Below are 26594 nucleotides of genomic sequence, written 5' to 3'. Positions count from 1 at the left end.
AGCCACGGTAGATCTGTTCGCATCATAAAGAAAATGCTCAATGTCAGCTGTTCTTTTCAATGCGCGATTTAAACGCACCGTTAGGCGTGGACGCGCTCGCGCACGCTTGACCTCCGGTCCTTCTGTACGCGTTCCCACCCCTCGCTCTGATACCCCCAACTCTGGCCAGAGTGAGAGAACAACGCCACACACTGATCCTGATAGCTCCGCACTGGCCTGCAACGCACGGGCTGGCGGAGATATCAGCTGCTGTGCGGGCAGCCGTGGCAGCTCCCACTACGCGGGGACATACTGTCTCAGGCGGGGGGGCGATCCTTCACCCAGAGCGCGGGGCACTATGGGCCTGACTCGTGAGTGGTACAATCTGAACACAGTGGGACTCCCTCAGAAGGTGATGAACACTATTCAGAGTGCGAGGGCTTCCTCCACCGGGTCCCTCTGTGACTGTAAGTGAAGGGTGCTTGAGGAGTGGTGCCTTCAAGAGGACACGTCTCTCTTCAATGTCCTGTCGGGTGATTCTATCATCTCTGCAGGACCTGATCGACAAACAGAGCTTTCTCCATGATCAAAGTGTACCTGGTGCTAGTGCTGCATGCCACGTGGGCTTTGAGGGAGAGACGGCTAGCCAGCATCCTCTGGTCTGTCGTTTTATGAAGGGGCTCGCAGGCTCCTCCCTGTTTTATGAAGGGGATCGCAGGCTCCTCCCTGTTTTATGAAGGGGCTCGCAGGCTCCTCCCTGTTTTATGAAGGGGCTCGCAGGCTCCTCCCTGTTTTATGAAGGGGCTCGCAGGCTCCTCCCTGTTTTATGAAGGGGCTCGCAGGCTCCTCCCTGTTTTATGAAGGGGCTCGCAGGCTCCTCCCTGTTTTATGAAGGGGCTCGCAGGCTCCTCCTTGTTTTATGAAGGGGCTCGCAGGCTCCTCCCTGTTTTATGAAGGGGCTCGCAGGCTCCTCCCTGTTCTATGAAGGGGCTCGCAGGCTCCTCCCTGTTTTATGAAGGGGCTCGCAGGCTCCTCCCTGTTCTATGAAGGGGCTCGCAGGCTCCTCCCTGTTTTATGAAGGGGCTCGCAGGCTCCTCCCTGTCTCCAGGTCGCTGCTGCCCTTCTGGGACCTGGCAGTGGTTTTAGATGGGCTCACTCGACCCCCTTTGAACCCCTGGAAGGAGCTGACAAAACTCCTGTCACTGAAGACAGTGCTGTTGCTGGCTCTGGATCCGCCAAGCGAGTCAGTGACATCCATGCGCTCTCTGTACATCCCTCATGCACTCAGTTCGCCCCGGGGCAAACGAGAGTGTTGCTGAAGCCCAACCTGCCTTTGTACCTAAGGTGGTTGGTTCGTGTACCCCCATTTCCTCCGCCGCTGTGTTCCTCTGAGGAACAGCGGCCGAATTTTCCGTGTCCAGTCCGTGCTTTACGCACCTATATGGACAGGGCAAAAGAGTTTCGTTGTAATGACCAACTCTTCGTGTCCTGGGCTAACCCTCAGAAGGGTAAGCCCGTTACTAAGCAACGGCTCTCCCACTGGATCGTGGAGGCGATTGCTCTGGCCTATACGAGTCAGGGTTTGCAGTAGAGTGAGCACGCAGGCACCAACGGGCCTGCGGGCTCACTCGACTCGGGCCTGGCTACATCCTGGGCTTTGTTCAAGGTGTTTCCATCCCAGACATCTGTGCAGCGGCGAGCTGGGCCTCGCCGCTCACTTTTGTCCGCGTCTACAGGCTGGATGTCTCCGCTCCAAGCGTGGCCCGCGCGGTGCTGGGTCCCGTGGTGAGACAGAGCTCTACCTGTTAAGTTCTGGTTGGTTGGTGATCTTCAAGATAAGCTCGTCTAGCAATACGGGAGTTTCAACATCCCATAGTGACATCGAACAGAGTTATGAATGAGAGCTATAGGTTACTTACGTAACCCCAGTCTCAGAGTAACATGAAGTGAGATGTCTCACCAGACGGCCCTCCTTGCTCAGGCGAAGCGAGAAGAGGTGCTTATTTTGAATGACGCTGCGTCGTGGCGCAGGCTACTTAAAGGGGGTGATTCCCTGACGTAGACGTCAAGGTCACCAGCCAATCAGGATTGGCGTAATGAGATTGATGCTTCTGTTTGCATACGCGTTGAGGTGCATCCCATAGTGAGACATCTCGCTTCATGTTACTCGGACAACTGGGGTTACGTAAGTAACCTATAGTTATATTCCATGGAATGCTCTGAACGTCCCGATGGCACTGAATATCTGAAGTGCTTTGACAACAAATACATAAAAACATGTCATCTCTGGAAGCCGTGGTTCTGTAAAAAGCACGGCCAATCATCTGAGCCGGCTAAAGTAACCGGATGGCCTTCCTGCCTGCCAGCCTTCCATCTGGGCACACACTGGTCTCTGCCCTCATTGGTCATGTTCGTGTGTGTCGGGGGAGGGGCTCTGAGAGGAAGTCTGAAGGAAGGGGCAGATATTTTCCGGTTGTGTGCTTTCAGATTCTAGCGCACTCGAGCTGTTTCTCCGTTCTTACCTACCCCACCTTTAACAACAAGGAACACATGTCCTGTAGGGCACGCCTGAAGAGAGTACAGGGCAGGAGACACTAGTCTAACTCACTCTATAGGCACTGCAACAACAAACACAGCAGACACAGTGCGAGTGCAGCCGGATGAACATGCATTTTATTTGAGTTCTTTAAGACTCTTAGCAACAAGGGAAACATGAATGAACCCAAGCTAACCGTGTCCTGAGGGAAACATGAATGAACCCAAGCTAACCGTGTCCTGAGGGAAACATGAATGAACCCAAGCTAACCGTGTCCTGAGGGAAACATGAATGAACCCAAGCTAACCGTGTCTTTGTGGTTGCAGTCCTCGTACTCGCAGCTCCTCGCCGCCACGTGTTTGTCTAAACTGGTTTCTCGAACCAGCAACCCTCTCCCGCTCGAGCAGCGCATCGACATCCGTGAGTCCTCGCCTCTACCCCCACTCCATCTGTTCAGGACCCTCTTCCAGATTCAAGTCACATGGGAATACACTGGATTCGTTACTTCAGCCTTTATTCCCAGATGTACAGAAATAAACAACATGTAGAGAAACGTTTCTTTGCTGAAACTGATTCAGATGATTCTCATGTGATTTGGTAACGTGAACTATTCAGGTTTTACCTTTCTGACTTAAAACTGTGAAGGAGGTTAGGACAGAGGAGGTTAGGACACAGGAGGTTAGGACAGAGGAGGTTAGGACAGAGGACGTTAGGACAGAGGACGTTAGGACAGAGGACGTTAGGACAGAGGAGGTTAGGACAGAGGAGGTTAGGACAGAGGAGGTTAGGACAGAGGACGTTAGGACAGAGGACGTTAGGACAGAGGACGTTAGGACAGAGGACGTTAGGACAGAGGAGGTTAGGACAGAGGAGGTTAGGACAGAGGACGTTCGGACAGAGGACGTTCGGACAGAGGACGTTAGGACAGAAGGATGTTAGGACACAGGAGGTTAGGACAGAGGAGGTTAGGACAGAGGAGGTTAGGACACAGGAGGTTAGGACACAGGAGGTTAGGACACAGGAGGTTAGGACAGAGGAGGTTAGGACAGAGGACGTTAGGACAGAGGACGTTAGGACAGAGGAGGTTAGGACAGAGGAGGTTAGGACAGAGGACGTTCGGACAGAGGACGTTAGGACAGAGGACGTTAGGACAGAAGACGTTAGGACAGAAGAGGTTAGAACAGAAGGATGTTAGGACAGAGGAGGTTAGGACAGAGGAGGTTAGGACACAGGAGGTTAGGACAGAGGAGGTTAGGACAGAGGACGTTAGGACAGAGGACGTTAGGACAGAGGAGGTTAGGACAGAGGACGTTCGGACAGAGGACGTTCGGACAGAGGACGTTAGGACAGAAGGATGTTAGGACACAGGAGGTTAGGACAGAGGAGGTTAGGACAGAGGAGGTTAGGACACAGGAGGTTAGGACACAGGAGGTTAGGACACAGGAGGTTAGGACAGAGGAGGTTAGGACAGAGGACGTTAGGACAGAGGACGTTAGGACAGAGGAGGTTAGGACAGAGGAGGTTAGGACAGAGGACGTTCGGACAGAGGACGTTAGGACAGAGGACGTTAGGACAGAAGACGTTAGGACAGAAGAGGTTAGAACAGAAGGATGTTAGGACAGAGGAGGTTAGGACAGAGGAGGTTAGGACACAGGAGGTTAGGACAGAGGAGGTTAGGACAGAGGACGTTAGGACAGAGGACGTTAGGACAGAGGAGGTTAGGACAGAGGAGGTTAGGACAGAGGACGTTCGGACAGAGGACGTTCGGACAGAGGACGTTCGGACAGAAGGATGTTAGGACACAGGAGGTTAGGACAGAGGAGGTTAGGACAGAGGAGGTTAGGACACAGGAGGTTAGGACACAGGAGGTTAGGACACAGGAGGTTAGGACAGAGGAGGTTAGGACAGAGGACGTTAGGACAGAGGACGTTAGGACAGAGGAGGTTAGGACAGAGGAGGTTAGGACAGAGGACGTTCGGACAGAGGACGTTAGGACAGAGGACGTTAGGACAGAAGACGTTAGGACAGAAGAGGTTAGAACAGAAGGATGTTAGGACAGAGGAGGTTAGGACAGAGGAGGTTAGGACACAGGAGGTTAGGACAGAGGAGGTTAGGACAGAGGAGGTTAGGACAGAGGACGTTCGGACAGAGGACGTTCGGACAGAGGACGTTAGGACAGAAGAGGTTAGAACAGAAGGATGTTAGGACAGAGGAGGTTAGGACGTAAGGACATAGGAGGTTAGTAAAAGACAGAAGGAGGTTAGGACAGAGGAGGTTAGGACGTAAGGACAGAAGGAGGTTAGTAAAAGACAGAAGGAGGTTAGTAAAGGACATAGGAGGTTAGTAAAAGACAGAAGGAGGTTAGTAAAGGACAGAGGAGGTTAGGACAGAGGATGTTAGGACGTAAGGACATATGAGGTTAGTAAAGGACAGAGAAGGTTAAGACGGAGGAGGTTAGGACGTAAGGATATAGGCGGTTAGTAAAGGACATAGGAGGTTAGTAAAGGACAGAAGGAGGTTAGTAAAGGACAGAGAACGTTAGGACAGAGGAGGTTAGTGAAGGACAGAGGAGGTTAGTAAAGGACAGAGAACGTTAGGACAGAGGGGGTTAGTAAAGGACATATCATATTATTTTGTACGGTTATGACTCAATACGTGGAAATATTGGTCTTGTTTCTTGTGATTCGAAAGAGGCTAAAATATGAAGTTCTTTTCTCGTATGATTCTGACTTGAAACTGGAAGATTCTTTATTCTCTGAAATGTAAATAATATGAACGGTAAATGTGTGACTTAATACTCATATCATATTATTTTTCATTTCTAATGTCATGACTCAATACGTGGAAATGTTGGTATTGTTTCTCATGTTGTGACAAAAAACTGGGGAAAACATGATTTCCTCTCCGATGGAAGTTCAGACCTCAAACAATATATTTAGATACATCTAGTTTTCTCCTCTTCGGTTTCTTTAGATCCTTTCCTAAACACACTGTCCTTATGTCCTTTCCTAAACACTGTCCTTATGTCCTTTCCTAAACACACTGTCCTTATGTCCTTTACTAAACACACTGTCCTTATGTCCTTTCCTAAACACACTGTCCTTATGTCCTTTACTAAACACTTGTCCTTATGTCCTTTACTAAACACTTATGTCCTTATGTCCTTTCCTAAACACTTATGTCCTTTCCTAAACACTTATGTCCTTTACTAAACACTTATGTCCTTATGTCCTTTCCTAAACACGTATGTCCTTTCCTAAACACCTATGTCCTTTCCTAAACACTTATGTCCTTTACTAAACACTTATGTCCTTTCCTAAACACTTATGTCCTTTACTAAACACTTCTGTCTTCATGTCCTTTATTAAACACTTCTGTCCTTTCCTAAACACTTCTGTCCTTATGTCCTTTACTAAACACTTCTGTCCTCATGTCCTTTACTAAACACTTCTGTCCTTTACTAAACACTTCTGTCCTTTCCTAAACACTTATTACCTTTCTTAAACACTTCTGTCCTTATGTCCTTTCCTAAACACTTCTCCTTCACCTCGGGGACTAAGGTCAGATAGACGTTTTTAAAACTCAAATAATAAAATCTTTTTTCTCTGTCTCCTCTCCTCACGTGCTCTATGTCTCCTCTCCTCACATGCTCTATGTCTCCTCTCCTCACGTGCTCTATGTCTCCTCTCCTCACGTGCTCTGTCTCCTCTCCTCACGTGCTCTGTGTCTCGTCTCCTCTCGTGCTCTCTGTCTTCTCTCCTCACGTGCTCTCTGTCTCGTCTCCTCTCGTGCTCTGTGTCTCCTCTCCTCTCATGCTCTATGTCTCCTCTCGTGCTCTGTGTCTCCTCTCCTCTCGTGCTCTGTGTCTCCTCTCCTCACGTGCTCTGTGTCTCGTCTCCTCTCGTGCTCTCTGTCTTCTCTCCTCACGTGCTCTCTGTCTCGTCTCCTCTCGTGCTCTGTGTCTCCTCTCGTGCTCTGTCTCCTCTCGTGCTCTGTGTCTCCTCTCGTGCTCTGTGTCTCCTCTCCTCACGTGCTCTGTGTCTCGTCTCCTCTCGTGCTCTCTGTCTCCTCTCGTGCTCTCTGTCTCCTCTCCTGCTCTCTGTCTCCTCTCCTCACGTGCTCTGTGTCTCCTCTCCTCACGTGCTCTCTGTCTCCTCTCCTCACGTGCTCTCTGTCTCGTCTCCTCTCGTGCTCTCTGTCTCCTCTCCTCACGTGCTCTCTGTCTCCTCACGTGCTCTCTGTCTCCTCTCCTCACGTGCTCTCTGTCTCCTCTCGTGCTCTGTGTCTCGTCTCCTCTCGTGCTCTCTGTCTCCTCTCCTCTCGTGCTCTCTGTCTCCTCTCGTGCTCTGTGTCTCCTCTCCTCACGTGCTCTCTGTCTCCTCTCCTCACGTGCTCTGTGTCTCCTCTCCTCTCTGTGTCTCCTCTCCTCACGTGCTCTCTGTCTCCTCTCCTCACGTGCTCTCTGTCTCGTCTCCTCTCGTGCTCTCTGTCTCCTCTCCTCTCGTGCTCTGTGTCTCCTCTCGTGCTCTCTGTCTCCTCTCGTGCTCTCTGTCTCCTCTCGTGCTCTGTGTCTCCTCTCGTGCTCTCTGTCTCCTCTCGTGCTCTCTGTCTCCTCTCGTGCTCTGTGTCTCCTCTCGTGCTCTGTGTCTCCTCTCGTGCTCTGTCTCCCCACGTGCTCTCTGTCTCCTCTCCTCACGTGCTCTCTGTCTCCTCTCTCTGTCTCCTCTCCTCACGTGCTCTGTCTCCTCTCCTGCAGGGAACTATGTTCTGAACTACCTGGCGACGCGCCCTAAGCTGGCGGCCTTCGTGACGCAGGCTCTGATCCAGCTGTACGCCCGCATCACCAAGCTGGGCTGGTTCGACTGCCAGAAGGAAGACTACGTGTTCAGGAACGTGATCGTAGACGTGACTCGCTTCCTGCAGGACAGCGTGGAGCACTGCATCATCGGAGTCACCATCCTGTCCCAGCTCACCAACGAGATCAACCAGGTCAGACACCTCCTACGTCCTAGCCTCCTCTGTCCTACCCGCCTCTGTCCTTTACTAGCCTCCTCTGTCCTTTACTAGCCTCCTCTGTCATTTACTAGCCTCCTCTTTACTTACGTCCTTTACTTACCCTGTCCTCCTTACATCCTTTACTAGCCTCCTCTGTCCTTTACTAACCTCCTCTGTCCTTTACTAACCTCCTCTTTACTTCTGTCCTTTACTAACATCCTTTGTCCTTACATCCTTTACTAACCTCCTCTGTCCTTATATCCTTTACTAACCTCCTCTGTCCTTACATCCTTTACTAACCTCCTCTGTCCTTACATACTTTACTAACCCCCTCTGTCCTTATATCCTTTACTAACCCCCTCTGTCCTTATATCCTTTACTAACCTCCTCTGTCCTTACATACTTTACTAACCCCCTCTGTCCTTATATCCTTTACTAACCTCCTCTGTCCTTTCCTAACCTCCTCTTTACTTCTGTCCTTTACTAACATCCTTTGTCCTTACATCCTTTACTAACCTCCTCTGTCCTTACATCCTTTACTAACCTCCTCTGTCCTTACATCCTTTACTAACATCCTCTGTCCTTACATCCTTTACTAACCCCCTCTGTCCTTATATCCTTTCCTAAACTCTTTAGCTCCTATTCCTTTATGTCCTTTACTAAACACTTCTGTCCTTATGTCCTTTCCTAAACACTTCTCCTTCACCTCGGGGAATAACATCAGATAGACGTTTGATTATCCAATAGGAAACCTTTTTTTGAACGCGGTGTGTTTCCTGTTTCCAGGCGGACACGACTCACCCTCTGACCAAACACAGGAAGATCGCCTCGTCCTTCAGAGACTCGTCGCTCTTCGACATCTTCACGCTCTCCTGTAACCTCCTCAAACAGGTGAGGCTCCTCAAACAGGCGAGGCTCCTCCAATGACGTGGAGGAGATCAAACAGAAGTCACTGTGTGTGTGTGTGTGTGTGTGTGTGTGTGTGTGTGTGTGTGTGTGTGTGTGTGTGTGTGTGTGTGTGTGTGTGTGTGTGTGTGTGTGTGTGTGTGTGTGTGTGTGTGTGTGTGTGTGTGTGTGTGTTGTGTGTGTGATGTGTGTGTGTGTGTGTTTTGTTGTACTGAATGTGTGTGTGTGTGTTTTGTTGTACTGAATGTGTGTGTGTGTGTGTGTGTGTGTTTTGTTGTACTGAATGTGTGTGTTTTAGGCGTCGGGGAAGAACCTGAACCTGAACGATGAGTCTCAGCACGGCCTCCTCATGCAGCTGCTGAAGCTCAGCTACAACTGCCTCAACTACGACTTCATAGGAACGTCCACGGACGAATCCTCCGATGACCTGTGCACCGTTCAGATCCCCACCTCCTGGAGATCAGGTACATAACACACACACCTAGAGATCAGGTACATAACACACACACCTGGAGATCAGGTACACAACACACACACCTGGTGATCAGGTACACAACACACACACCTGGAGATCAGGTACATAACACACACACCTGGTGATCAGGTACATGACACACACACACCTGGAGATCAGGTACACGACACACACACCTGGAGATCAGGTACATAACACACACACCTGGATATCAGGTACATAACACACACACCTGGATATCAGGTACATAACACACACACCTGGAGATCAGGTGCATAACACACACCTGGAGATCAGGTACATGACACACACACCTGGAGATCAGGTACATGACACACACACCTGGAGATCAGGTACATAACACACACCTGGAGATCAGGTACACGACACACACACCTGGAGATCAGGTACACAACACACACACCTGGATATCAGGTACATAACACACACACCTGGATATCAGGTACATAACACACACACCTGGAGATCAGGTGCATAACACACACCTGGAGATCAGGTACATAACACACACCTGGAGATCAGGTACATAACACACACCTGGAGATCAGGTACATAACACACACCTGGAGATCAGGTACATAACACACACACACCTGGAGATCAGGTACATAACACACACCTGGAGATCAGGTACATAACACACACACCTGGAGATCAGGTACATAACACACACCTGGAGATCAGGTACATAACACACACCTGGAGATCAGGTACATAACACACACACCTGGAGATCAGGTGCATAACACACACCTGGAGATCAGGTACATAACACACACCTGGAGATCAGGTACATGATACACACACCTGGAGATCAGGTACATGACACACACCTGGAGATCAGGTACATAACACACACCTGGAGATCAGGTACATAACACACACACACCTGGAGATCAGGTACATAACACACACCTGGAGATCAGGTACATAACACACACCTGGAGATCAGGAACATAACACACACACACCTGGAGATCAGGTACATGACACACACACCTGGAGATCAGGTACATAACACACACACCTGGAGATCAGGTGCATAACACACACACACCTGGAGATCAGGTGCATAACACACACACCTGGAGATCAGGTGCATAACACACACACACCTGGAGATCAGGTGCATAACACACACACACCTGGAGATCAGGTGCATAACACACACACCTGGAGATCAGGTACATGACACACACACCTGGAGATCAGGTACATGACACACACACACCTGGAGATCAGGTACATAACACACACACCTGGAGATCAGGTACATAACACACACACACACACCTGGAGATCAGGTGCATAACACACACCTGGAGATCAGGTACATAACACACACACCTGGAGATCAGGTGCATGACACACACACCTGGAGAGCAGGTACATAACACACACACACACCTGGAGATCAGGTACATAACACACACACACACACACACCTGGAGATCAGGTACATAACACACACACACACCTGGAGATCAGGTACATAACACACACACACACACCTGGAGATCAGGTACATAACACACACCTGGAGATCAGGTACACAACACACACACCTGGAGATCAGGTACATAACACACACACCTGGAGATCAGGTACATAACACACACACACCTGGAGATCAGGTACATAACACACACCTGGAGATCAGGTACATAACACACACACCTGGAGATCAGGTACATAACACACACACCTGGAAATCAGGTACATAACACACACACCTGGTGATCAGGTACATGACACACACACCTGGTGATCAGGTACATGACACACACACACCTGGAGATCAGGTACATAACACACACACCTGGAGATCAGGTACATAACACACACACACACACCTGGAGATCAGGTGCATAACACACACCTGGAGATCAGGTACATAACACACACACCTGGAGATCAGGTGCATGACACACACACCTGGAGAGCAGGTACATAACACACACACACACCTGGAGATCAGGTACATAACACACACACACACACACACCTGGAGATCAGGTACATAACACACACACACACCTGGAGATCAGGTACATAACACACACACACACACCTGGAGATCAGGTACATAACACACACCTGGAGATCAGGTACACAACACACACACCTGGAGATCAGGTACATAACACACACCTGGAGATCAGGTACATAACACACACCTGGAGATCAGGTACATAACACACACCTGGAGATCAGGTACATAGTAGGAAACTTATTTCTTTCTTTTTTTTTAAACTCACCAATTAATTGTTAATTAATTAAATATTCTGTGAGATTTTGCTCGTACATTTACAGCAAAAAAAATCTTGAATATTTCTGAGGAAATGAATCTTTTATCCGATCTGATTTCCTTCTGACGTTTAAATATATCATTCGTCTTTTTCTGGCATTTCTGACGTTTCTTCCAATAAATTGTGACTTTAATATTTATTTTTCTCGTTGTTCTGTTTCTACTTTCCAGCGTTTCTCGATTCCTCCACACTGCAGCTCTTTTTCAATTTATATCATTCCATCCCTCCGTCCCTTTCCCCGTTGGTAAGTGAGCCGCCCTGCACGCCCGACACGCCCTCACGGTTCAAGCCCACTGTTGACCTGTGTGTGTGTGTGTGTGTGTGTGTGTGTGTGTGTGTGTGTGTGTGTGTGTGTGTGTGTGTGTGTGTGTGTGTGTGTGTGCAGGTGTTGTCCTGTTTAGTTCAGATAGCCTCCGTGCGGCGCTCTCTCTTCAACAATGCGGAGCGAGCGAAGTTCCTCTCACACCTGGTGGACGGCGTGAAGAGGATCCTGGTGAACCCACAGGTTCGTTATTTCACATTACTTCTTTTTACTTTTTTTTATTGAGTCAGGCACAATGAGTTTACATTTATACAGTCAATATTTTTATTTGTTTTTCCCCTTTCCCTCCCTCCCGGTCCTAGCTAGTAAAATAAATAACTAACTAAATAAATAAGATAGATACCTGTATAGGTAAAAGTAAAGTAATATAGAAGATAATATTAAAAGAAAATGTATAGATAAGGGAATAAAGAATAGTAACAGTAATACGTATACCCATATACTCATATGTATACCCACATGTACACATGCACATACATACACGTACCTACCTACATACATACATGTACACAAAGACAGAACAAATAAATAAATAAAAAAATTAATATAAAAAAAGACACAAGAAGAAAAAACACAGGTTCATTATTTCACATTATTTCTTTGTTTACATACGAATCATATTCTCTTTGATCTTATTTATGGCAATTCTTTTCTTTTACTTCTTACATTTATCTTCATATCTTTGTTCAGTGGATTTCACTTTTTCAACATTCCACGTTTTTGCTCCAGTGTTTGCCGGACCCGAACAACTACCACGAGTTCTGCCGGCTGCTGGCGCGGCTGAAGAGCAACTACCAGCTGGGCGAGCTGGTCAAAGTGGAGAACTACCCGGAGGTGATCCGCCTCATCGCCAACTTCACCGTCACCAGTCTGCAGGTGAGATGGTTCAGAGAGGGAAGGTGCTGGAAGTGTTCGGTTCAGGGGGTATAAGCTAACCCCCCCCCCCCCCCCCCCCCAGCACTGGGAGTTTGCCCCCAACAGTGTGCACTACCTGCTGAGCTTATGGCAGCGTCTGGCCGCCTCCGTGCCGTACGTGAAAGCCACCGAGCCTCACCTGCTGGAGACCTACACCCCTGAGGTCACCAAGGCGTACATCACCTCGCGGCTGGAGTCCGTGCACGTCATCCTCAGGTGAGATTCTGTCCCTCGATAACACTCACCTGAGACACGCTTTTAATTCACATACTGATTAAAAGTGAGTTTTTTGTAAAGAAATTCTAAATCCTGTAAAGTTTCTGTTTGAGTCTGAAACCTGCAGGACCCCGGAGAGACATGTCTTTAGTTCTAATGGAAGGTGTGTGTTCTCCCCAGAGACGGGCTGGAGGACCCTCTGGACGACGCGGGGCTCGTGCAGCAGCAGCTCGACCAGCTGTCCACCATCGGGCGCTGTGAGTACGAGAAGACGTGCGCGCTGCTGGTGCAGCTGTTCGACCAGGCGGCGCAGAGCTACCAGGAACTGCTGCAGAGCACCAACTCCAGCGCCGCGGACATCACCGTGCAGGAGGGTACGATACACACACACACACACACACACACACACACACACACACACACACACAGAGAAACACAGACACACACACGGACACGGACAGAGAAACACACACACACACACACACACAGAGAAACACAGACACACACACACACACACAGAGAAACACACAGACACACACCCACAGACACACACACACAGAGAAACACACACGCGCACACACACACACACACACAGAGAACCACACAGAAACACACACACACACACACACAGAAACACACACACACACACACACAGAAACACACACAGACACATACACACAGACAGACACACACACACACAGAGAAACACACACACACACACACACACACACACACACACACACACACACACACACACACACACACACACACACACACCTGTACCTGTACTTTCTACTTCTCACACTTTGACAGGATGTGTGTACTTCTACCTGAGTAAAGGATGTGTGTACTTCTACCTGAGTAAAGGATGTGTGTACTTCTACCTGAGTAAAGGATGTGTGTACTTCTCCCCGAGTAAAGGATGTGTGTACTTCTACCTGAGTAAAGGGTGTGTGTACTTCTCCTTGAGTAAAGGATGTGTGTACTTCTACCTGAGTAAAGGATGTGTGTACTTCTCCTTGAGTAAAGGATGTGTGTACTTCTCCTTGAATACAGGATGTGTGTACTTCTCCTTGAGTACAGGATGTGTGTACTTCTACCCGAGTAAAGGATGTGTGTACTTCTACCCGAGTAAAGGATGTGTGTACTTCTACCCCAGTACAGGATGTGTGTACTTCTACAGAGTAAAGGATGTGTGTACTTCTCCCTGAGTAAAGGATGTGTGTACTTCTACCTGAATAAAGGATGTGTGTACTTCTCCTTGAGTAAAGGATGTGTGTACTTCTACCTGAGTACAGGATGTGCGTACCTCTCCTTGAGTAAAGGATGTGTGTACTTCTACCTGAGTAAAGGATGTGTACTTCTACTTGAGTAAAGGATATGTGTACTTCAACCCGAGTAAAGGATGTGTGTACTTCTCCGTGAGTAAAGGATGTGTATACTTCTACCTGAGTAAAGGATGTGTACTTCTACTTGAGTAAAGGATGTGTGTACTTCTACCTGAGTAAAGGATGTGTACTTCTACCTGAGTAAAGGATGTGTACTTCTACTTGAGTAAAGGATGTGTGTACTTCTACTTGAGTAAAGGATGTGTGTACTTCTACCTGAGTAAAGGATGTGTGTACTTCTACCTGAGTACAGGATGTGTGTACTTCTACCTGAGTACAGGATGTGTGTACTTCTACCTGAGTACAGGATGTGTGTACTTCTACCTGAGTAAAGGATGTGTGTACTTCTACTTGAGTAAAGGATGTGTGTACTTCTACTTGAGTAAAGGATGTGTGTACTTCTACCTGAGTAAAGGATGTGTGTACTTCTACCTGAGTAAAGGGTGTGTGTACTTCTCCTTGAGTAAAGGGTGTGTGTACTTCTCCTTGAGTAAAGGATGTGTGTACTTCTACCCGAGTAAAGGATGTGTGTACTTCTACCCGAGTAAAGGTTGTGTGTACTTCTCCTTGAGTAAAGGATGTGTGTACTTCTACCTGAGTACAGGATGTGCGTACTTCTCCTTGAGTAAAGGATGTGTGTACTTCTACCTGAGTAAAGGATGTGTGTACTTCTCCTTGAGTAAAGGATGTGTGTACTTCTACCTGAGTACAGGATGTGCGTACTTCTCCTTGAGTAAAGGATGTGTATACTTCTACCTGAGTAAAGGATGTGTACTTCTACTTGAGTAAAGGATGTGTGTACTTCTACCTGAGTAAAGGATGTGTACTTCTACTTGAGTAAAGGATGTGTGTACTTCTACCCGAGTAAAGGATGTGTGTACTTCTACCCGAGTACAGGATGTGTGTACTTCTACCTGAGTACAGGATGTGTGTACTTCTACCTGAGTACAGGATGTGTGTACTTCTACCTGAGTACAGGATGTGTGTACTTCTACCTGAGTACAGGATGTGTGTACTTCTACCTGAGTACAGGATGTGTGTACTTCTACCTGAGTAAAGGATGTGTGTACTTCTACTTGAGTAAAGGATGTGTGTACTTCTACCTGAGTAAAGGATGTGTGTACTTCTACCTGAGTAAAGGATGTGTACTTCTACCTGAGTAAAGGATGTGTACTTCTACCTGAGTAAAGGATGTGTACTTCTACCTGAGTAAAGGATGTGTACTTCTACTTGAGTAAAGGATGTGTGTACTTCTACCTGAGTAAAGGATGTGTGTACTTCTACCTGAGTACAGGATGTGTGTACTTCTACCTGAGTAAAGGATGTGTGTACTTCTACTTGAGTAAAGGATGTGTGTACTTCTACCTGAGTAAAGGATGTGTGTACTTCTACCTGAGTACAGGATGTGTGTACTTCTACCTGAGTACAGGATGTGTGTACTTCTACCTGAGTACAGGATGTGTGTACTTCTACCTGAGTAAAGGATGTGTGTACTTCTACTTGAGTAAAGGATGTGTGTACTTCTACCTGAGTAAAGGATGTGTGTACTTCTACCTGAGTACAGGATGTGTGTACTTCTACCTGAGTACAGAATGTGTGTACTTCTACCTGAGTACAGGATGTGTGTACTTCTAGCTGAGTACAGGATGTGTGTACTTCTAGCTGAGTAAAGGATGTGTGTACTTTACCACCTCTGCCTGTGTGACTGATATGATTATACCGGGTGTGTAATTGTCTCTCTAACGCTCCCTCTGTGCAGGTCGGTTGACGTGGTTGGTGTACATCATCGGGGCGGTGATCGGGGGCCGCGTGTCGTTCGCCAGCACAGACGAGCAGGACGCCATGGATGGAGAGTTAGTCTGTCGGTAAGAAAACGAGAATATGTGTGGGTTACATACCTTGAAAATATTGTACTTTGGATTCCTAAAGCTTTTAGTCGACCATCCCATCATCCAAGGTGGTTTTCACTATAAGTAATGTTTTCTTTTTGGACGGACACAATAATTTACATGTTTTTACCATGTTCAATCTGAATTTACTTTAAAATAAAAACATCTATATTGATTCTGACTCTTCTACATCCAACTCACAGGTTTATTGTTGCTTTGAGAAAAAAGATTATTAATTTAACCCTTTTAGAAGATATGGTCATTTGTTCTGGGAATGTCATTTTGGAGCCGGAGACCTGAAAACAGGCTCAGGGGTTAAAGGGTTAAGGTCCAACAAATTGTACGTGATAGGCTTAGGGGCGGGACATCTGTAAGTGGTTGACCAATCACAACAGAGCAGACTGGGCTCTGGTTTTAGACAGAGGGTGAAAAGAGGTGCTGCAGCACATGAGAAAAATAAAGACTGAAATTGTGTGGAAAATATTTCTTTATTGCTAAAATGTCCAATTCCTCAGTATAAACACACGTTTGAATGCAAACAGCAGGGGCCCCAACACATTTCCCTGTGGGACTCCAAATGTTATAGGTCGCTTAAACGTGTATGAATCAGATTTTAATGATTTCTAAGCTACTTGTGAACCACTTGTTCCGCTAATTAAGGTAGAAATGAATGTGTTTCTGACTGGTTATGATATTTCCTCACGTTCAGGGTGCTGCAGCTGATGAACCTGACGGACTCTCGACTCGCTCAGGCGGGAAACGAGCGACTGGAGCTCGCCATGCTCAGCTTCTTCGAGCAGTTCAGGAAGATCTACATCGGAGACCAGGTGCAGAAATCATCAAAGGTACGACGACTGAATGACCTGTAGGAAAGTACACGTTTCAGGTGTTTTACGTACTTTACTTTATGCTTTTACTTCGCTAGATTTACGGTTGACTACTACATTTATCTGTCAACTGAAGTTTTCATACATTTCGTGGTGCGGTCTCAGAGCTTTCCCTGCAGTCAAGGATCTCAGAATCATGTGTCTCGTCTCGTCTACTTTAACTACATTTTACTCCTCAAGAAACTTCTCCAACATTTTGCTGCAAAATTACATTATCTTTCAGAAACGCTCTACTTTTTACAGCACGATCAATACTTTTTCACGATATATCGTGTCGTGACGATAATCGCGATATGCGCGGTAGTCACATCGTAGGACGTGCGATATTAAGTAGGCAAATTAACTCAAACACATCATGTGACCATTATTTTGCTGCTTGCTACAAAAGGAAAAAGATAGTGGAGTACTTCGTGACCACAGAGTGTGAACGTTGTGATCAGCTGTTTTAGCGCAGTTCTCCAGTGAAGGGGGGAGTCTCCCTCCGCAGCCGGTTGGCGTAGATTTGGCACAAGTCCGTCGTACAGACCGACGTTAACAGCAGCCTGTCTGTGCACACGGAGACCGACTCTGTCGTCCGGTGATCGAACCGCCTTCTGGAAAAGCTTCACAAGTACGTCGGTACGCAAATGCGCTTTGTGACACAAGTGACGGTACGCATTTCAGATTACGCCATAACCTGCGTACCAGTTATGTGTTACTGTACTACAGCAAAAGTATTCTGCGTCGGGACTTCCTGCAACAACACCACGCCGTTATCTTGATTCTGATTGGCCAGAAGACATTATCAAAGATGTTCTATTGAGAAGACGATCAGTACGTGACAAAAGTTTTCAAACCGTGGCTACTGAAATCAGTCTGACTAACTGCTGTCTGTGCAGTTTACTCCGCGAGTTGGCAGACTTTATTTTGCTCACTCTAACATCGTGTCTCATGGTGGGGCTGAGCCATTTCTTGGTATGGGTGCAGCCTACCCCAGCCATACCCTGGCGCTGCCACTGGTGGCACGTATGGGGCGGGCCATTCTGCACATGCGTTAAATATTTTAACGCAATTAATTCAAACAATTAATTACCGCCGTTAACGCGATAATTTTTACAGCACTAGTTAATATCCAGACGTCCGTGACTAAAATCCTTCATCCGGTTAAATATAGTTAGAAAAATACCAATTGTATATTAAAGTTCAAGAGAGGATGGTTTGGAACTGTCTTTTCTTTCATTCCTGTATTTTTTCATATCGCAGGAAAAGAAAATATCGCAAAGTCAGTTTTTTCCAATATCGCGCAGCCCTAATTCACACGGGGCCTCTGTGCGTCCAGCCGACATCTAAATGCATGGCTTTGCTCGTAGTGGAGTATTTTTAAAGTAGGGTATCAGGATCTTAATACCTCCACCCTGTAGCATGTGTGTGTTCTGTGTGCTCACTGGCTGTTAGCCGCTCTTTCTGTGGACTCGTGCTGACGGCAGCGGTTCTATAGATTCAGTGAGCAGTCGTGTTGTTAGTGGTGTGAAGCGCTGACTGACGGAGTGTGTTTGTGTGTTTCGGAGCAGAAACTGCAACATGTGGCCGTCTCAGATAAGTGGAATAGATAGTCTGTTCCCGGTGTAGTGTTAGCTCCCTTTAATACACCAGAGCGGGTGAGTAGCGGGTAGGGAAGACACCAGGAGCAGCATGTCAACAATATTGTAGAGGAATAGACTAGATATCGTCCTGAGTGTTTACCATGTGCATTCAGAACAGCGTTTAAAGCGTCCGGGCATCCAGCCACTTCTCTCTAAACAACACGACTATAACATGAGATGAGAGTTACTCGCTTACCAAACATATCTAAAGCAAAGTGTGAGACGTGTATTACAAGCGTTGATCTAAACCAGGGGTTCTCAAAGTGCGGCCTGCGGGCCAATGGCGGCCCTCGGAAATGTTTCTGGCGGCCCACGATAGTTAATGTGACGAAATGCATGCGTTATATTTGAATCCTCCATGGTCGTATCTAGTAAGAATTAGAATGGAATTTAAGAATGGTAAAACTGCGCCCCCTGGGTTGTCATTCCTAAATTATGAATGACAGCTTGTGGAACGTTTGCTAGACAACTGGTTGCATGGCAACTAGGCATCTCGCGAGTTGCGGTAATTGGTTAGTACAATAAAGAAAGGATTTGTTTGGAATTATTTTGCGTTCCGTTTTTTCTTGGGCGGCCCTCAATCTAATATTGGGTACCTACATTGGCCCTCACTCATCAAAACGTTGAGAACCCCTGCTCTAAACACACGAGCCTGAGGTCATGGGAAGCGGCAGGTTCCGCGCCGAGTGAGCAGAGAATGGGTTAAATAACCGTGAGCGTGGAAACAATACGCAGCTTTAGTCGGAGGCTCCTCTTCCTGTCAGTTAACCCTCTGTGCTGCAGAAAGCGAGCCCCCCCCCTTTATCCCCGAACACCCCCTCATGCTTCGCCTCCCTCTGCTGCTCAATCAGAGCTTTATGGACCTGGAGATTAAAGTGCGCTCACATTAACATTTAGCCCATTTCACCATTAGTTGTTTTCTATCGCAAAAACATTAAATAAGAGAAAACGTTTAAAATTACTATTCTATTGCAAAAAAACACATAATATACAAATTAAAATACGATGTAAAATGTAGGGGGAAAATATATTAAAATATATCACGTGTGAATAAAAATAATATTGCAGAATTTTTTTGAGCAAAAAAAGTTTTAAAAAAAGAACTTTTTCTGAATATCATATTTTTCAATGTATAGAAATAATGCGCTTTATTTCTTATTTCTTTCCTCTTATATCTCAGTGAGAAGCTGAGGTTAACTTTCAACTGAGTTATTCCTAAATATGGAACAATATAAAACCCTTCAATAATCCCAGCTCTAAATATGCAGTTACTCACAACTAAACAAACACAACGAAATGCTCAGCCTCGGTATATGCCTAATACTCACACACACACATACACACACATACACACGTGCAAACACACACACACACACACACACACACACACACACACACTGGATGTCTCTAATACACACACACACACACTGGATGTCTCTAATACACACACACACACACACACACACACACACTGGATGTCTCTAATACATATGTTAAAACACACACAATACATACACACACATACACACACGCACACACACATACACACGCGCAAACAAACACTGGATGTCTCTAATACATATGTTAATACACACACAAGCAGCACACACACACACACTTACAGAGACAGACACACACAGACACTGGATGTCTCTAATACATTTTTTCTTTTTCTTTTTTTTATTGAGTCAGGCACAATGAGTTTACATTTATACAGTCAATATTTTTATTTGTTTTTCCCCTTTCCCTCCCTCCCGGTCCTAGCTAGTAAAATAAATAACTAACTAAATAAATAAGATAGATACCTGTATAGGTAAAAGTAAAGTAATATAGAAGATAATATTAAAAGAAAATGTATAGATAAGGGAATAAAGAATAGAAACAGTAATACTTGTACCCATATACTCATATGTATACCCACATGTACACATGCACATACATACACGTACCTACCTACATACATACATGTATACAAAGACAGAACAAATAAATAAAAATAAATAAAATAAAAAAATGAATATAAAAAGAGACACAAGGAAAAAACAACATTCGTAGTTCCCCCTCTTTGTCCTTAACGTCGTGTCTTAAGTTCAGCTGTGTAGGCTCTCAGAGCCCCACACAGATTCAAATAGTTTATATTTAATCTTCTCCAAGTTCAGGTACAACATTAGATCTTTAAGCCATTGAGATGCTTTAGGTGGTATAGAAGATTTCCTTTCTAGGAGTATTCTTCTTCGTGCTAAAAGAGATGCAAAGGCTATACTCTAATACATATGTTAACACACACACGCGCGCAGACACAAACACACACACATTTAGCTTTAACCTGGTGATAAGAAATGATTTTGTCAAAATAAATTCTGGGGAACAAACATCGTGTTTCATTTTAAATGCGATTCATGAGTGAGAGGAGACGAGAGAGGAGACGAGAAGGAGACGAGGCGTGAAGTCGGCCGCCTCGAGAGCTCTTGAGCCATGAGACGGAAGAAATGGATATTTATGAAGCCGAGTAAATATTGACGATTGTGTTTCTGTTGTTTTCAGCTTTATCGACGACTATCAGAAGTTCTGGGTCTGAACGACGAGACCATGGTACTCAGTGTCTTCATCGGGAAGATGTGAGTAAACATTATCTACGTGTTGACGTGTTGACATGTTGACGTGTTGACGTCACGAGCGAAGCCGCGTCTTTCTGTGTTCACTTCAACGTCTCCTCTCTTTCAGCATCACCAACCTGAAGTACTGGGGCCAGTGCGAGCCGATCACCTCCAAGACACTCCAGCTGCTGAACGACCTCTCCCTGGGATATCCTTCTGTGTGTGTGTGTGTGTGTGTGTGTGTGTGTGTGTGTGTGTGTGTGTGTGTGTGTGTGTGTGTGTGTGTGTGTGTGTGTGTGTGTGTGTGTGTGTGTGTGTGTGTGTGTGTGTGTGTGTGTGTGTGTGTGTGTGTGTGTGTGTGTGTGTGTGTGTGTGTGACCCCTATAACAAATGTTGCCGTTTCTATTGTCCTGTGATTTTCAGTTATTTAAAAAATAAGTCTGTGATCTTTTTATTTTTTATTTTTTAATAATTTATAATAACTCACGTTCTTATTCTCAGTAACAACATTTCTATTTGTAATTATCGTTGGTAAGATGTAATTCTCCCGCCCCGTGCGCTCCTTGACTTCCCGTGTGCACGTACAGCAGCGTGAGGAAGCTGGTGAAGCTCAGCGCCGTGCAGTTCATGCTGAACAACCACACGGTGAGGAACTCTGGGTGACTACGCACCTCCTCCGCCTCCTCCTCCTCCTCCTCCTCCTCCTCCTCCTCCTCCTCGCCTCATTTGCATATTCAAACTTCAGAAGCTAGGCGTGTGGATTATTGATTATTGATAACGATGTTATCGTTCTGTGTCTTTAAAGAGTGAACACTTCTCCTTCCTCGGGGTGAACAACCAATCCAATCTGAGCGACATGAGGTGCCGGACCACCTTCTACACGGCTCTGGGACGCCTGCTGATGGTGGACCTAGGTACACACTCACACACACTCACGCACACACACACACACACACACACACACAGTCAGACACGCACACACACACACAGTCAGACACGCACACACACACACACACACACACACACAGTCAGACACACTCACACACACACACACTTACAGACACGCACACATGCACACACACACACTCACTCACACACACACACACACACACACACACTTACAGACACACACACAGACTCACAGACACACTCACACACACACACTTACAGACACACACACACTCACACACTTACAGACACTTACAGACACACACACACACAAGCAACACACACACACCAACGCAAGCAAACACTGGACGTCTCACACACACGCTTCTTTCCAGAGCCGAAGTCGTGTTTTATATATTTTTTTTGTGCACATTTTTACTTTAAATTCTTATGTTTTTGAATATATTTTATTTATTTTGATTATTTTCTTGCACATATGTATTTATTGTGTTAATGTAAAGACTCTTTATTAATTTCATATTTTATTGCACATTCTCACGTTGACTCTTTGCTCACATTAAAGGCGGGTCGGGGTCAGGCTGAGAACCAATGATCTAATCTAGTGTTAACTCCCACGCAGAGGACACACGGGGTCTGCAGTGTGCGAAAAAGTACACGTCCCACCGTCCGGGACGTGTTATTTACAATATCGGACAAGTAGATCTTTCAATTGACTTGTCCGGCGGACAAGTGACGTTTTTCGCCCCGATTTATTGACAAATTATTGATACATTCAGTTTACAAAAGGCAGAACTCATTCGCAAATTGTCCGTGTCCGCCATTGTTCGTTTAGAAATGTTAGTTTCGGTTCTGCTTGTCGATTCCTAAGGAAATGCATCTCGCCGCTTTCTGTACAGTTAGACGGGGCGGGCGGGAAGTGCAGCACAGTGGCCGCGTTGGGAAGCAAAACTCGGTTCCGAGTAGGAACAAATAACAATTGTCCGCTCCCCAGATTAATAAGAGTTGTGAGGACAGGAGGCCGAGCCCCGCGGACTGCAGCTCTCTCTATGCTCCGTATCAGCTGATCGCTGCTCGGTGCCGCTCAGCGTCTCTCTCTCTCTTTCTACACACAGCAGATCTGCTGCCCGTTAACAGCCTCATCTTTGTCAAACGTTCTTATGTTCTCTCTCTAACACGTAATGAAGGTTATTAAGCGTGTTAGCTCCTGTGTTGTTAATATTAACCACCATTTCCTTTATGAAGTGAAGCAGCCTCCCTGTCTGTCCTCGCGCTGTCCTCACATCCCCGGACCCCCAGACTCGGAGGAGCAGGGATGTCAGTATTGTTTATGAAGCAGGGTATAGAAAGTACATTATTGAAATGCTATTTATTAACTTTTACAAACAGTGAGCAGCTGCAGCATGTGTATTGCAGGACATGTGTAAGCGTGAAAGCGTCTTTGAGTTGTAGAAAAGCGCTAGGCCTATAGGCTATAAATATAATAATAATAACTTTATTTGTATAGCACCTTTCATGCAGGGTATTGCAGTTCAAAGTGCTTTACATCAGTACAAAATAAGACATAAAATCAGTGTAAAACAAGCAGCAAGAGCAAAGCATAAAGTGGGATAAAATAATTAAAAATAAAATCGTCTTTTCGCAGAGCTTGCATTTAACTTCCTTTGGACTTGTAAGTCCGAAGTAGTTCCACGAGGAGGAACTCTTTTTACCTGCCGCTTTGTTCATCTTTAGTCGCACGTGTGAGGGAGAGGGAGGGGGGGTGGGGGCGTGCTGCAGCAGCAGTCTGCTCTGCTCGCAGGCTTCCTCCAAGTTTACAGTAAAACAAACTGGTGGTGTGACCAATGACCATTTACAATTATTAATACTATTACTATTATTAGCATATATATATTTATATATATTTTGGTTGAAACTAAGCCAGAAAAAAAGAAAAAACATAAATAATTAAAAAATATATATATAAATAAAATCGATTTTTAAAATTAATATTCGATGATGGAGACTGTAGCGAATATTCGAATAATCGCTGGCATCCCTACTGGAAAGAGTCTCGTACTTCCTTCACGCCTCGCAGAAAAGAGATATTTAGGAGACAGCAGTCTGTCTCCTAAATATCAACCTGAAACGCCCTGCCTCCTCCTCCCATCACGAGAAGAGGCAGCTGCTGCAAGGTCGCACACCGTTCAGAGCCACACACGATATCAGAGCGTTAAAGAAACCCGTAGAGGGGAGACGACAGCATTTCTCCAGCAGTGAGTCTGAGAAACCGGCTCGAGAAACACGTGTTGTTCTTTTCCATGGAATGCTCTCAACGTCCCGAGAGCGATGAATATCTGAAGTGCTTTGAAGCCGTGGCGCTGTAGAAAGCTCGACCAATCACCTGAGCCGGCTAAAGTGACTGGACGGCCTACCTGCCTGCCAGCCTTCCATCTGGGCACACACTGATCTCTGCCCTCATTGGTCAGGTGCGCGTTGGGGGAGGGGCTCTGAGAGGAAGTGGTCGTGTGTTTTCAGATTCACTCGAGCTGGTTTCTCAAACGTGCCTACCCCCCTCTAATGTGCAGATGTTATTTTAGATGCATTGCTCATTCTCATTGATGATGATCTGTATTATTATAGGATATATTTTCCGTAGATTTAAATCCTTTTTGATAATCTGTGTTTTGTTGTAGGCGAGGACGAGGATCAGTTCGAGCAGTTCATGCTTCCTCTGACGGCCGCGTTCGAAACGGTGGCTCAGATGCTGAGCACTAACACCTTCAACGAGCAGGAGGCCAAGGTGCACACACACACACACACACCAAAATGCAGCTTAACTACAGAGCTTTTATTCTGAAAATCCTCTCTACTTCCTGCAGAGGACTCTGGTGGGTTTGGTTCGAGACCTGCGAGGAATCGCCTTCGCCTTCAACGCCAAAACCAGCTTCATGATGCTCTTCGACTGGATGTATCCTCACAGCATGTGCTCGGCAGCCGCAGTGACCACATAACAAACCCTGCACACTTGCTCCATTTGCCACGTGTTGGATTTTCAGCGTACTTTAGCGAGCTGCTAAAGCGCTGTCGTCTTTACAAGGAGGCGAACTTTTATTAAACGCACGGTTCAAAGTTCAAGGTTCAAGGCTTCATCACCATGTGCTCAGTTTCATGACGATGGAAGACGTAAGTCCTCCTCCAACAGAGCAACATGAATGTATATAGGACATAAAACAGATACATCAATAATAATAGATAGATATAGGCATTTTTCATAAATTCGGACATTTCTCTTCAAATCTTAAAAATCTTACTTTTTCTCAAAATTCAGAAAATCTTAAAATTCTGACTTTTTTTCAGAAAATCTTAAAATTCTGACTTTTTTTCAGAAAATCTTAAAATTCTGACTTTTTTTCAGAAAATCTTAAAATTCTAACTTTTCCACAAAATTCAAGTTTCAAATCTTTATCATCAAGACCTGTCAATGAAAAACTAAAGTCCTCCAACAGAGCAACATGAATGTATATATCGGACATAATACAGATGGAATAGAGATAGTGCAGGAGAGTCTGTATGCGAGTAAATGGAATATATGCAGATGGTAGTCGGCGCGATGCAGCCAGACGAATGTGATGGACGCTCCTCACAGCGTTCGGGTGTTCAGCCGCCTCACTGCCGTCCAGATGAAACCGTCTCTGAGTCTGGTGTTTCCGTCCGGATGCTGCGATACCGCTTCGACAATAACATCCTGTCAGTGTGGTTTTTAATAAGCGTCTTTAACTCGAGCCTCAGGTATCCGGCCTACATGCCCATCCTGCAGAGAGCCATCGAGCTGTGGTACCACGACCCAGCATGCACCACTCCCGTCCTCAAGCTCATGGCAGAGCTGGTGCACAACAGGTAACCCCGATACGCCTGTGGAGGGTCTGAATACCAGAGAGGGCACAAGTACACACATCTTCTACTCAGGGAGAAGTACACACACCCTATACTCAAGGAGAAGTACACATCCTTTACTCAAGGAGAAGTACACATCCTTTACTCAAGGAGAAGTACACATCCTTTACTCAAGGAGAAGTACACACACCCTTTACTCAAGGAGAAGTACACACACCCTTTACTCAAGGAGAAGTACACACATGCTTTACTCAAGGAGAAGTACACACACCCTTTACTCAAGGAGAAGTACACACACCCTTTACTCAAGGAGAAGTACACACATCCTATACTCAAGGAGAAGTACACACATCCTTTACTCAGGTAGAAGTACACATCCTTTACTCAAGGAGAAGTACACACATCCTTTACTCAGGTAGAAGTACACATCCTTTACTCAAGGAGAAGTACACATCCTTTACTCAGGGAGAAGTACACACACACTTTACTCAAGGAGAAGTACACACATCCTTTACTCAGGGAGAAGTACACACACACTTTACTCAAGGAGAAGTACACACACCCTTTACTCAAGGAGAAGTACACACACACTTTACTCAAGGAGAAGTACACACCCCTTTACTCAAGGAGAAGTACACACACCCTTTACTCAAGGAGAAGTACACACATGCTTTACTCAAGGAGAAGTACACACACCCTTTACTCAGGAGAAGTACACACATGCTTTACTCAAGGAGAAGTACACACACCCTTTA

At 46.0% G+C, this 26594-nt stretch overlaps 1 protein-coding gene across 1 annotated transcript in view; it reads left to right on the top strand.

Moving 5' to 3' along the window:
* xpo7 (exportin 7) overlaps positions 1 to 25842 on the top strand; it is a gene marked incomplete at its 3' end in the record, with an annotated part of 39940 nt that extends 14098 nt beyond the window's left edge. Inside the window, exons 3-20 of the mRNA XM_034080177.1 lie at positions 2842 to 2935; positions 7272 to 7504; positions 8297 to 8401; positions 8715 to 8880; positions 11392 to 11465; positions 11607 to 11726; positions 12273 to 12419; positions 12502 to 12674; positions 12855 to 13048; positions 15822 to 15927; positions 16661 to 16796; positions 21005 to 21078; positions 21185 to 21265; positions 21639 to 21702; positions 21863 to 21971; positions 24639 to 24745; positions 24825 to 24913; positions 25735 to 25842. Of these exons, the coding sequence (XP_033936068.1) occupies positions 2842 to 2935; positions 7272 to 7504; positions 8297 to 8401; positions 8715 to 8880; positions 11392 to 11465; positions 11607 to 11726; positions 12273 to 12419; positions 12502 to 12674; positions 12855 to 13048; positions 15822 to 15927; positions 16661 to 16796; positions 21005 to 21078; positions 21185 to 21265; positions 21639 to 21702; positions 21863 to 21971; positions 24639 to 24745; positions 24825 to 24913; positions 25735 to 25842 (2180 nt within the window). The remainder of the gene's footprint in view (positions 1 to 2841; positions 2936 to 7271; positions 7505 to 8296; positions 8402 to 8714; positions 8881 to 11391; positions 11466 to 11606; positions 11727 to 12272; positions 12420 to 12501; positions 12675 to 12854; positions 13049 to 15821; positions 15928 to 16660; positions 16797 to 21004; positions 21079 to 21184; positions 21266 to 21638; positions 21703 to 21862; positions 21972 to 24638; positions 24746 to 24824; positions 24914 to 25734) is intronic.
* Positions 25843 to 26594: the final 752 nt, after the last annotated feature.

Source organism: Pseudochaenichthys georgianus, unplaced genomic scaffold, assembly GCF_902827115.2.
Source record: "Pseudochaenichthys georgianus unplaced genomic scaffold, fPseGeo1.2 scaffold_923_arrow_ctg1, whole genome shotgun sequence".
In the NCBI taxonomy this organism is placed as follows: Eukaryota; Metazoa; Chordata; class Actinopteri; order Perciformes; family Channichthyidae; genus Pseudochaenichthys; species Pseudochaenichthys georgianus.
This window is presented reverse-complemented; position numbering and strand designations above follow the sequence as displayed.